The following is a 12,857-nucleotide window of genomic DNA, read 5'->3' as shown; positions in this document are numbered from 1 at the left end:
CCAGTGAAATAGCCCAACTAGTAACTTGTCATTATAGTCTGACAGCTTCCTCCTACCTGAAGCTAAGGTAAACAAACAACCACAGTTTCATTTCAAAGACTTGCTCAGTAAATTAGTAGTACTAACAAAGTTGTGCTCTTTTCTGTATTTCTCCACAGTTATAAGTAAAACAAAAGTATAAAAATAAACCAAATGATAGGAATCAGTTAATAGTACTTTAAAATCCTTTTCATTTTTATTAACATTAAATTCAACCCCAGTTATCTCTTGCATATAAGAAAAATTTTGAAATACTTGCACACCAATTGAGAGGCTTTGTAAAAATGCCTTTTTGCCAAAATCCAGTACTTTGACTTCTCGCTAAGTATTATATTTCCTTAGGGTACTTTGAGGTCTTTGAAAGATATGTCAGTAGCAGTTCTAATCTTAGTGCAGAACATTTTGCTAATCATTTTACTATATTAAAAAATGTTATACTATAATATTTTATAATAAAACAAAATTATCAAGTATTCTGGCATATTACATATTATTCTACCCAAACATCACTTTCTATAAGTCTATTACTGTGTACCCATATTTTTAAAAAACATCACAGTGAGTATTTTGGCCCTAGTGAGGAAGTAGAATGCAATATATGATATTGATTTTTCATGAAAATGTACTTAAATGTAGGGCAGGGAAATGAAGCTGTAAATGTTTCTGTTCTCACGGGTGAAATGACCAACGATAGTTTGGAAAGATCACCTTAAATGTTCACCAGAGTTTAGCTTTTGTTATCTGTTGTTCCTAGAGCAGGAAGGCCACCTGTCAGTTGAATCTGCCTCTGATTCACAGAGGGGGTTCGCTCACAGTTCACTGCATGGTGTAATGACATCTCTTCAGAAGCAAGACTGACTCCGAAACTTAGTGATGCACCTTACTATTTTTTAACTGCTCTTATAATACCCAAAACACTGTGATATTTCCCATGTGTTTTCTGTATTAGTTTTGTACTGTAGAAAATAATCTGCCACAAATTGGACTTTATTGTGTTTAAAATGATGTCGCTGGCTTATTGTCCCCCTGCTCCACAATATGGTCCACTTAATAATGTAAAACCTGTGATAATCCTTTGCCTTAAAATCTGATGCTAAATCATTATTGTGTTCTCATTAATTACTCTTAGCTACTTGTTAATTTCCCTTTAAAGCTAACTATGGTGTCAAATAAAATATTACACAAATACTCTGTGGAGTGCTGCTGGTGATTCTGTTTGTGACTGTGTGTATCTGGATCCAGGACATGGTAGCCTGCTGGGTTCTATAAATAGGCATTCGTAATCCTTTTGGAGAAAGGGCCTGGTACTTCTCAGGCCTTGGCTGAATTCCCCCCTCAACCCTTATAAATAGATTTTCCCATGTCACTTCAACAACCAAGTCAAACAGCTCAACTTGGCCTCTTCCTCTATCTTCATTCTTGTTGAGATTTACGAATCTTCATATTTTGTTTGTATTTACATCATTTTCCAAAATAGAAAAATGCCCAAGATGCCTGAAAATTAAAATCACCCAACTTCTTCATGGAAAATGATCTTAGAAGGTGTGAAGGAGTGGGTGTGTGTGTGTGTGTGTGTGTTGGGGAGCAGGGATTCCATCCTGATGCACAGAAGGTTGTCAAAAGTTCAGTGAGTATACACAGAACCTGCACAGGTTAACACCAGATCAACTCTAGCCCTGAGAAAAGGAAGGAGACACAAATTCCAATCTCTAACCAAGAAGGTATTTGCAATTGATAGGTTCTGGGAAGGGGAAATTCTGTTTTTTTTTCCAATTGAGTGTCAGTGAGTTTCTTAGCCACACTCCAGGGCAGGTCTCACGGTCAGGAGTAGGGGGCCAACTCAAAACAGACTCCATGTTTGTCGTCGTCGTCTTCTTCTTCTTCTTCTTCTTCTTCTTCTTCTTCTTCTTCTTCTTCTTCTTCTTCTTCTTCTTTGCACTTTTTGTTTCACTTTGTTGGTTTTGACATTTTTTATCTTACTGTTTGATGTTAATTTTAGGGTTTTTTTGTTGTTTTTTTTTTGTGACAGAGAGAGCATGAAGTTGGGTGGGTAGGGAGGATGGGGGAGTCAAGTAGGGGAAGAATATGTTCAAAATATATTGTATTAATTTTTAATTTTAGTATATGTGCTGCCGAAGCGAGCACTGTATTAATTTTTAAAACATAAACAGTTGAGTGAAAAAGAATTGTGTTAGTGTTGGCATACCAACAGAGGTATGTGTTGGGCTAGAAACTGCTTCCTTATTAGGCTCTGGTCTTTGACCTGTCATGAGTTAGTCACAGCTATACAGCAATATATTCTGTAGGCAGTTTGATTTGCAAAGGAAAACTTTGGCTCCCACAACTCCTTTGATGCTCCTTCCCATTCTGTACTAGAAAGACAAAGGACACGCTCAAGGGTTACATTGAAAAGTTAACCGTATTTCCCAGTATGTCGAGTGCATGACAAGACACTTGCTCTCTGAAAAGCATCTCAGTGGCTCTGGCTATTTTGGAATGGCAGGAAAATCTGAACTTTTGACCGGGTGTTTCTTCCGCTCAGAAACTAGACAGTGGATCAGGAATTCAGACTCCCCCACCCCCAATTCTGGTTTCTGCTGGTTACTGCTTATCAAAGCCACTGGAGACAGCCCAGAACAACCAATCCTAGGACTCAGAGGCTTCGCGCGAGCCAGCTTGGTTGGCGACCTCAGGCTGCTGGTTGGGCACCAGCTGTCAGAAGGCTCCTGGTTCGCAGCCCGCCCGGAACAGTCTCCACGGAGGCGGCGCGGCGAGCTGAGAGGCGCGCGCTGGCGGCTGCGCACGGTGCTCGTGGGCGTGTCCGAGCGGGGCCACGCTGCCCGCCCCACCCCACTCCCTCCCCGGTGTGACTTGCCCCCAGGCCGGGCTACAGCGTGCGCGGCCCATTTGGCCGGGCCATCGTGCCCTCGGCGGGCTGCGCTGCTCTCGAGCAGATCGGGGCCGGGCATGCTGGGATCCGCTCGGGGAACCGTCACCGCTGCCACCGCCGCCGCCGCCGCCGCCACCACCCGCTGGGCGAGTCTGAGGCGCGGAGATGAAATTCCCGGCCTCGGTGTTAGCGTCCCTGTTCCTGTTCGTGGCCGAGACCATAGCAGCGCTCTACCTGAGCAGCACCTACCGCTCGGACGGGGATCGCATGTGGCAGGCGCTGACTTTGCTCTTCTCCCTGATGCCCTGTGCTCTGGTGCAGTTCACGCTCCTCTTCGTCCACCGCGACCTCAGCCGCGATCGCCCACTGGTGCTGCTGATGCACCTGCTGCAGCTCGGGCCCCTGTACAGGTGCGTGCAGAACCCAGAACCAACCCTTAGGCCGCAGCCCCTGGCCGTTCCCCTTTTACTGCCTCAGCTGAGGGAGAGGCCTTCTTGCAAGGGACAGGTGGCCAGGACCAGGGCTGACCCGCCCTGCTTTCCCAAGCCTCACCATTCCAGTCTCCAGCATGTGGCAGGGTCCCAGAGTGGCACCAAAACTGAGATGCCCTGGATTTTGGGAGCCATCATATGGAATTGCCAATGTTTGCTTCAATTGGACCAAAAAGAGCAGCAGTCTTTGCCTTTTTCGGTCTCATAAAAATACAATGCTTTCTCTGTGGTCAAGTGGCCTTCGGCAAGATTGGCTTGTGTGGTCATAGAACAAACCTTTGGAAGTTACTCTAAGCACGGTTAAAGTCAGAGCCTTTATGGATCATTTAATTTAGTTTATCAAACACATGACACTTAACTGTGCACCAGGTACTATTCTAAGCGCTTTGTTAAAAATTATTTAATTCATATACAGAAGTCTAGAAAGTCATGCACTCTACTTTTCTCTTGGAGTGATGAACATTGGTCTAGAGTGAAAACACACGTAGTACCAGCGATATCTTCTAATTCTGCCCAATTTTTAATATAGCCATGAAATCTGGGACACGATGTGCCTTGAAGACAGGAACTTGCTTTGTGTTAAGAAAAACTACTAATGTCATTTCTGGGGGGAAAAGTTATTGTTGTTGCAGTTTGTGGTGCTGTGGATGGAATCCAGGGCCTGGTACTGGATAGGCAAATGCCTTACCATCGAAGTATATCCTTAGCCCTAAGAATTACTCTATGAACACAAAGCAAGAAGAAATACACAGTAATGAAACAGACTCGATTTTAATCTCAGAACTTGAAGGGAATTTAAATATATCGTTTTCATATCTTTTATCTTACTAGACGAAACACCAAAGTAAACGTTTATGTTCAGATTTTTAAAATGTTCACAATATTAAAATTTTGCATGCCATTTTAAACAACCTTTTAGCTTACTGTACTGACTTGCAGTTTAACACAGTTATGGCAAACTTGGTAAACAGGTTTCCCATCCTTCAAGAGACAGAGAATCCTAGAAAGGACAAGAAACATATGCTGGTAATAGTGAGAAACTGTTACTGGTGTCCTGACAGGGAGGAATCAGAAAAATAGGTGGGTGGGGTACTTAGAAAGCATTGCAATCAATTAGCTGGTAGAGAACCCATGTCCTTAAGCCAGCGCCATGGCCCTGCTAGTGCCCCTGCTCAAGAAACTAAGTGAGCCGGGCGGTGGTGGCCCACGCCTGTAATCCCAGCACTCGGGAGCCAGAGGCAGGTGGATCTCTGTGAGTTCGAGGCCAGCCTGGTCTACAGAGTGAGTTCCAGGAAAGGCGCAAAGCTACACAGAGAAACCCTGTCTCAAAAAAACAAAACAAAGCAAAAAAAAGAAACTAAGTGAGATTTGACTTTAGACAAGGCACTCATCATTTAATGTCATCTGTGGGGGAAAAACTCCTATTTGGGTGGAGTGACTTGGGGAACTGAGAATTCTCAAAAGTTGCTTGTGCTAAGTGGTCTGGTTCCTACCTACAGGCCTTAGCTGACTGACTCCTTGCCATGAAGTACATGCAACTGTGCTCACAGCATTTGTTTGTGTGTTTATTATTTTGGTGCTGGAGTTGAACCTAGGGCCTTAGGCTTACTAAACCAATGTTCCACCATTGCTGTGGGCTCCCCCAGTCCCTGTCGCCATTTTATACATGAGGCAAATGAGGCTCCAGAACACGTTCCCAAGGCTTCCTTCCAAAATGCAATTAGGTTCATTGTGTTCTCTGTGTTCTGGAAAAGAAAGTAGAGTGTGCAGTACATTTTATCAGCAGTTCCATCTTTAAAGTTTTAAATGTTTGATCATTTGTGAACAAAATAAAAAAACAAACAACCAGAGCAACCAGGCAAGTAAGAATCCTCTCTCATTGCTGTCATTTTGAAGTGTTTCTTTGACAAAGCTAATAGAATATTACATATAAAAACAGCATGGCAACTATAAACTAGAGCCCAAGGAAATATACTAAGATGTTAAAAACAGTAGTACTGAGTGGCAGAGTGTGAGTTTAGTTTTTTTCTCAACATGAACATATAACAAATTTCTCCTTTATTATGAATTTTTGGTTTTCTTCAGTTATCACAGTAATTTTTTAAAACTTTATTAAGGAAAGGAGCTTCATATTCTGACAAGGAAGTACTGGACCCATGATCTTTGAACTGAGATACACAAAATGTAGTTTCAAGACCCTTAGCTTACAAATGAAAGGGAAATTTCTTTATTTTTTGGTTAACAGGACTTAAAAAAATAGTGGGATTTCTTCCTAATGATTGGATCTAATTTGAACTCTTAATTCATCAGCTTTTCAGAAAGATCAAATTATTCCCCCAAACAAGGGAATCACAATAATTTCTCCCATTTACCCCTTAGCAGTGGTTTTTAGTAATATTTTAAAGTTTGGGGGACAGTTTTCTTCTACTCAAGTTAGGGTAGCCAAACTACCATTTTTAGGTAGACGCTGTTTTTGAGTTCATATGATGACCTAATTAAAGTGACATACAGTAGTTTACTCTGTATAGTGCTTGGCTTAGTATGCTTGAATCCCTATGGCAGCTCCTCAGTATGGGGAAAATGGCGGTCTGCAATACCTTACACTAATGAGTATGGACTCAAACTGCTAGCTCACTTATGGGAGTGAGCTTTTCCTTCAGGGAGGCATTGGTAGAACTCTTTATATCATTTATTTATTATACTTTTAGTCTTATATTTAAATGTATAGCTACAGTTTCTATGGTGCTTTCTAATATGAACTTTGGATAGTGTCTTGAATTACCCCCTTTTCCAATTTGAAGGAAAATCTTACTTTCAGCTATACTAGATATTCTGAACAAACAGAAGGGAGACTGTCTTTTACCTCCTGGTTCCTATTCTTCTCACAGTTATGGTAACTTTCATTAAATAACTGAGAGGAGTCAATATAGATGAGTGACTTCAGGACATCCCCCATCGTTATTACTAGCACAGTTTAACAGACAAAATGAGAGGTGAACAAAATCTAGATTTTTAACCCAGCACTCGGGAGGCAGAGCCAGGTGGATCTCTGTGAGTTTGAGACCAGCCTGATCTACTGAGCAAGATCCAGGAAAGGCACAAAGCTACACAGAGAAACCCTGTCTCGAAAAACCATAACAAACAAACAAACAAACAAACAAACAACAAAACCAAAAAACAAGATGTAAGTTAAAACGGTCTAAATTTGTTATAGAACATTGCAAAGTAATTCATAGTAGTATGTCTCTATAGGGAACTTTAAAAGTAATTTAAAATAGTAAGTCCACATTTGAAAAGCATTTCTTTCCTTTGCAAAGCACATGCATTGTTTAATTCCCTCTGTAGTCAAACCCTGTGAGCTAACTGGCACAGTCTTATTTCTACAGTCCAGGCACTGAGATTCAGGAGATTAAGCAAGTGGCTTGTCAAAGGTTTCACAATATTTTCTATTTAACCAGCATAACTTTCTGATGTAGCTTCTCAGACATGCGTCTCACATGAACATAATATAGCTTACAGGAGATGGTAATGTTTCTTTGGAAAAAGTATTTTCATTAGAGTCCTTGGTACCTCAAGTTATTTGTGTTGCCATCAACATGCCTAGTTTTACCTAGGGAACAAACTGCTGTTATGGTTGACAAATGAATTACGCTTGAAAATGGAACTAAGTGAAAAAAGGTCAATCAAATTACTAAGTATCTACAGCAGGGATCATCATGGGGTCTGCAGACTATGCTCCACTGGCCAAATCATGCCACCGCCTGTTTCTGTATTAGAAATAAGTAAGTAAAATTTTATTGAAACACAGCTATAGTCACTCCTTCATATAGTCATTTCTTTATAGATTGTTTGTCTGCAGAGACCCTGTTGGCCTGTTGAGCCTAAAATACTTACATTACACAAAGGTTCCTGAGCCATGGAATATGTGATACTGAAGCACTACCTTGAATAATTTTTATGAAGGATGTTGGTCCTCTACCACTGAGCTACATCCTTAGCCCTTACCTTGGGTGATTTTATTCAAGAAGCTCATGCAGAGAAACAACAACAATTAAAACAAACTCTAAACAAAATAGGAAAAAATACATAAGTCTTGGCAGAATTTTAAGAAAACAGCAGTAGTTTGTTTCTTAGTTTTCTACTTAGTAGTAGTAAGAGGTCTTGGGACAGTTCACAAATTTATAAGATACGATGTTTGAAGCATTGTTAAGATATGCCAGGTGTAATGGTGCATGACTTTAGTCCCAGCACTAGGGAGGCAGAGTAAGTTTGAACCAGCCTGGTCTACAGAGTGAGTTCCAGGACAGTCAGGACTACATAGAGAGACTCTTGTCTCAAAGGGGAAAAAAGGACAATGTATCACTTAGAAAAAGCGGTGGATTGTGAGAGGCTCCACCATCGGAGCTATCTGTGCCATTAGTTTGTTTTTTTTTTTTCCTGGAAACATTTTTCATTTACATGGCTGATCTCTGAAGTTTCATTCAAAACTTCCCTTCAAACATCAATAGAACTGCGGTTTTCTTTTCTTTTTTTTCTTTTTCTTTTCTTTTCTTTTTTTTTTTTTTTTTTTTTTTTTTGATTTTTTGAGACAGTGTTTCTCTGTGTAGCTTTGTGTCTTTCCTGGAACTCACTTGGTAGCCCAGGCTGGCCTCGAACTCACAGAGATCTGCCTGCCTCTGCCTCCCAAGTGCTGGGATTAAAGGCGTGCACCACCACTGCCGGGCTAGAACTGCAGTTTTCTACAAGCCCTTAGTTCCTTCATTCATCTCATAGAGTAGCTTTTAGCATGTTCTACCTTTTGTTTAGTTTGTTCTTTAAAAGCTCTAAGCTTGACTTTTATATCACAAGTAAAGAATATTTGTTAAAATAACAGAGAAACAGAAAGTATATTTGCACAGTGAAGAGAATGAGACCTTTAATTCGACTGCCTAAAGAGAATTCTTAAGGCTTTTGTTTTATATCCTTACTAGTATGTATATGGGGTTATGATTGTAAGCTGTCAGGGAAAATGAGCCCGAATTTCAACAGTTTGCTAATTTCAAAATTTACTTATCCCCATCAAGTCTAACCAAGGTATGAGTAGTTTAACAACTTGTTTACACAATTTCTATTTAACAGTTGTCACTTTTGAGTCAATATAATTCAGTTCTGTAATTCCACTGTTTATGTGTATGTGTAATTTTGTGTAGTTTGTATACATTTATATGTGTGAAGTTTTCTCTTAAAGTTTGCTTCCCTTATCAAATATGATAAAATATTTTATTAAATATAATAAATGTATTTTAATTGTAATAAATTAAATGTGTTGGGTATTGAATCCAGGGCCTAATACATGCTAAGTAGACTGTATCTCAAGCCCAGGATTAATTTTTAAAAACTTTTTTAATATGACTGTATATTTGTGTATCTGTGTTTATATGCATGTGTGGAGGTCAGAGGATAATTTGGGAGAGACTTTCACCATTTGAGAGAGATCCATTTTGAGGATCTCTCAAATAATCCCATTAATTTGCTATTAGAAATGATGTTGGTTTAAATTCTTTCAGTAAGATTTGTGAACTGGTATATTAGAAACTATCATGTGAACCAAAAGTATGACATAAATATTGTTTTGTTGCATATTATACTTATTCTTGTACTTATTCTATGTATGTCCCATTATTCCATCTAGATAGTGAACATCTCTGAATGAATGGAGTGGGAGTCTTCAAGCTATCTTAGTAAAGTACATCTGCTGTCATCACCTCTTTGAGAATAAATACCATGGCCATTTGATTCTGTCTTCTTCAACTTGCCACTTTTGATGGTCCAACAGTTTTAAGGGGTGTTCATTCATCAGTGAAAGGTTTAAATTTTGGAGGTGTTGGGCTTGAATTCATGAACTAAACCTAAGTATTATCATTTTCTTCCAAAAAAACTAGACTACACTGTCATGTCTTGATGAAAAATTTTAAAGCATCTTTGGTTGACTATGTATTACAAGATAGTAGACAGACTTCCTCTGACACACAAACCACATACCTTCTTTCCCCTGAAACAAGTGAACAAAGGTAATAATCATGAAATCTGTTCACTTACTGCATCAGAAAGGCTTTATTTTACTATTTTGAATTATAAATGTACTTAGGTTGTCATAGATACCTCCAGGTGATACTATTAAGTTAACAACATTCAATAAACCCAATGAAGCCATAAAATCTAGCAGCATTGTAAGATTGTTATGAAAGTGCATGTTTTAGGGCATAAAAGTCAATCTTTAAACCCAAGGGAAAATCTGTTTTTCCTAGCACTTCATTATGTAAGTTTTGAGACATGCAGAGGAAAATCTTATTGACTTTTACACCCAAGTGCCTACAACCTAGATTATATAATTAACATTTTGTTGTGGGATGTTGTTCTGTATGCTGTGAATGTGTTGCTCTAATTGGTTGATAAATAAAATGCTGCTTGGCCAGTAGCCAGAAAGGAAGTATAGGTGGGACAAGCAGAGGAGGAAAATTCTGGGAACAGGAAGACTGAGTCAGGAGTCACCAACCAGACACAGAGGAAGCAAGATGTCAAGGCAGAACTGAGAAAAGGTACTAAGCCATGTGGCTAAACATAGATACGAATTATGAGTTAATTTAAATGTAAGAGCTAGTTAGTAATAAGCCTGAGCCAATGGCCATACAGTTTGTAATTAACATAAGCTTCTGTGTGTTTATTTGGGTCTGAGCAGATGCAGACTGGGTGGGACACAGGAAAACTTCCAACTACAATTGGCACCTCACCATTGGGCATTGATCCACATAGACCTAAGAAAGCTTAAAGATTCTGAACACATAGAAATGGAGCCACACTGGGCTTCCTAGTCTCACAGTCTCATGCTAGCAGCAGCGCAGACTCATCTCCTGACAGCTGCCTGTGAGATGGAGCTGGCTGCCAGCCACCATGAGCTAAGTGGTATGGCTGCAGATTCCTGCAAAAGCTGAGGTGGGCAGAGTCAACAGCCAAGGCTGTTGCTTCTGTTCTAACCACTCTGAAGTTTAAAGCAATAGATTCACAATAAAATAGATACAGATGAAATAAACCTCTAAACAGTCTACAATGTGTATAAAAATATACATAGGCTTGGAAGAGAAAGGAAAAGGAATATAGACAGTTATATAAAGAAATAGAAAGTTTTAAAAAATAAAATCTTTAAAGAGAAAGTAAAAGTAATATAAAAAATAAGCCACATAAAGATGGATATTACACAGAGAATCTGGATTAGGTTGTCTTTGGGAGTTTTAACTGCAGAAAGACATTTGATTGTAAAAGCTACTGCGTTAAATCAATATGTATATTTTAAAGTTATCTTGATTTCAAAATTTATGTCTAAGGATATATTGCTTTGGAAAAGAGGTTCTGCTTTTGTTTCCGCAGAAGATGAGAACCTATGGATTGCTTCCAGGCTAATATGGTTTGATCAAGGAAGACCCCCTGAGAGGTCTCCAGATGATCCAACATCCAGAACAGCTTCAAGGCAACTATTCCAGTCAGGACTTGACTATAATTCTTAATTCTCTTAGGAGCCCCATAAGAATACAGCACCCTCTATCAGCAGGAAGTAGCCTAGAACACTATACCCACATTCCCAAAAAATGGATTATGGATATTTGTATTTGTTTAGAGATTGCTTACAAATTGTTATTGGTCATAGTCAATATCTTTCTAAAGAAAAAAGGAGGAGAGGATATAGATATGATAGGATAAAAAGGGTAGATTATTGAATCTACTTTTGAAGAGTAACAACTTATTTGAAATATTTTACAATGCTGTGGATTTTAGTTTATTCATACAAATTTAAAGTTAATTTTGTTATACTGTATTTATATTTCTACTCTTGTTTAAGGTATTATATTTGTGCAGCTCATTTGAAATTTTAATGTATAATTAAGAAATACAGATTAATAATTACTTATCTATGGTAGTCAAACTTATAGTCATGCTAGTTAAGTTTTCTAGGTATACATAGCTATAATTCAATTAGGTAGATAATCTTCAAACACTTTAAAGACCTACAGAATATGGCATTTAAAATGTTTTAAAAACTTAGACTTTTCTGGACATTGAGACATGTCTGCTCCTGGCAGCACCAATTTATTTCAAAGGAAAAGATGGGCATCAGAGACACTCCATGTAGAGTTCATCTTCTTCTTGGCAGAAATAGCCATTTGGGCAAGAAACTGTTCTTGCCTGGACTGCTGATAATATGTTATATAAACTGGACATGTAGGACCCATAGGAAGGTGACCACTGAACTTTGCAAGGCAAGATGGTCCTTTGTGTTCCTGCTTCACAAAAGAAACTGTCAGACATTCTACAGAACACAAAGAGGAGCAACTGAGAGACTCTAGAACTATAAGCTGAAGATGGATGCCCCAATATTGCAGAGAAATATTGGGTGACTATCCAGGCAGCCAGCTGTCTCTGTCATTCTAGATTTTTAGAAGTTGCTTACAGTGCCCTTCCTGTTTACTTAGGTAATTTTATATCCTTCTGGGGTCTTTGATGTAGTTGAAGACTAGATAGTTTTAATTTTCCTTGGTTATGATAAAAGATAAATTAGATATGAAACTTTAGATTCATAAATATAGGGTAGATAGAATATTTTCTTTAATTTTGCCAAATACAAATAGACTAGATATTATAACTGTAATTCTTGCTTGATAACTGTTTATTACATGTAATTTTACTAGTTTAAAGTTAAAACCTCCCTTTTTGATTAAACAGAAAAGGGGAAGTGCTGTGGGATGGCGTTTTGTGTGCTATGAATGTGTTGCACTGATTGGTTGATAAATAAAACTCTGATTGGCCAGTAGCCAGACAGGAAGTATAGGTGGGACAAGCAGACAAGGAGAATTCTGGGAAGAAGAAGGCTGAGTCAGGAATCGCCAGCCAGACACAGAGGAAGCAAGATGTCAAGGCAGAACTGAGAAAAGGTACCAGGCCATGTGGCTAAACATAGATATGAATTATGGGTTAATTTAAATGTAAGAGCTAGTTAGTAATAAGCCTGAGCCAATGGCCATACAGTTTGTAATTAATATAAGCTTCTGTGTGTTTATTGGGGTTTGAGTGGATGTGGATCAGGTGGGACACAGGAAAACTTCCAACTATAACATTTTGTTTCATGTATCTTTCCATCTCTCCATCCATCAAATCAGTCTCAGTCTCTCTCTTTCCATTTCTCTCCATCTATGTATGTGGCTCTCTCTGTGTGTATGTATGCTTCAAAGTAAATCATAGGCACCAATACTTTTTCTTTCCATTAATATCTATTTATAATATTACCTAGAGAGAAAAATTTGAGTCACTAGTTAAGGATGTGTCCCCAGAGTAGGCTTCGGAATACTTAAATAAGACATTTGCCAACCTCTGGGCATGTTTGAATTTAGCCATGGCCTATATGGGCT

The 12,857-nt window shown here is 38.9% G+C and overlaps 1 protein-coding gene across 1 annotated transcript in view; it reads left to right on the top strand.

Annotated features, from left to right (window-relative positions):
* Positions 1-2,884: 2,884 nt before the first annotated feature.
* The window catches only part of Xk (X-linked Kx blood group antigen, Kell and VPS13A binding protein), a 48,968-nt gene continuing 38,995 nt past the window's right edge, over positions 2,885-12,857 (top strand). The window contains exon 1 of the mRNA XM_006976913.4: positions 2,885-3,339. Within this exon, the coding sequence (XP_006976975.1) occupies positions 3,095-3,339 (245 nt within the window). The 5' untranslated portion in view covers positions 2,885-3,094. The remainder of the gene's footprint in view (positions 3,340-12,857) is intronic.

Source organism: Peromyscus maniculatus, chromosome X (assembly GCF_049852395.1).
Source record: "Peromyscus maniculatus bairdii isolate BWxNUB_F1_BW_parent chromosome X, HU_Pman_BW_mat_3.1, whole genome shotgun sequence".
Lineage (NCBI taxonomy): Eukaryota > Metazoa > Chordata > Mammalia > Rodentia > Cricetidae > Peromyscus > Peromyscus maniculatus.
The sequence above is the reverse complement of the archived record's forward strand: the minus strand, read 5'-3'. Positions and strand labels throughout refer to the sequence as shown.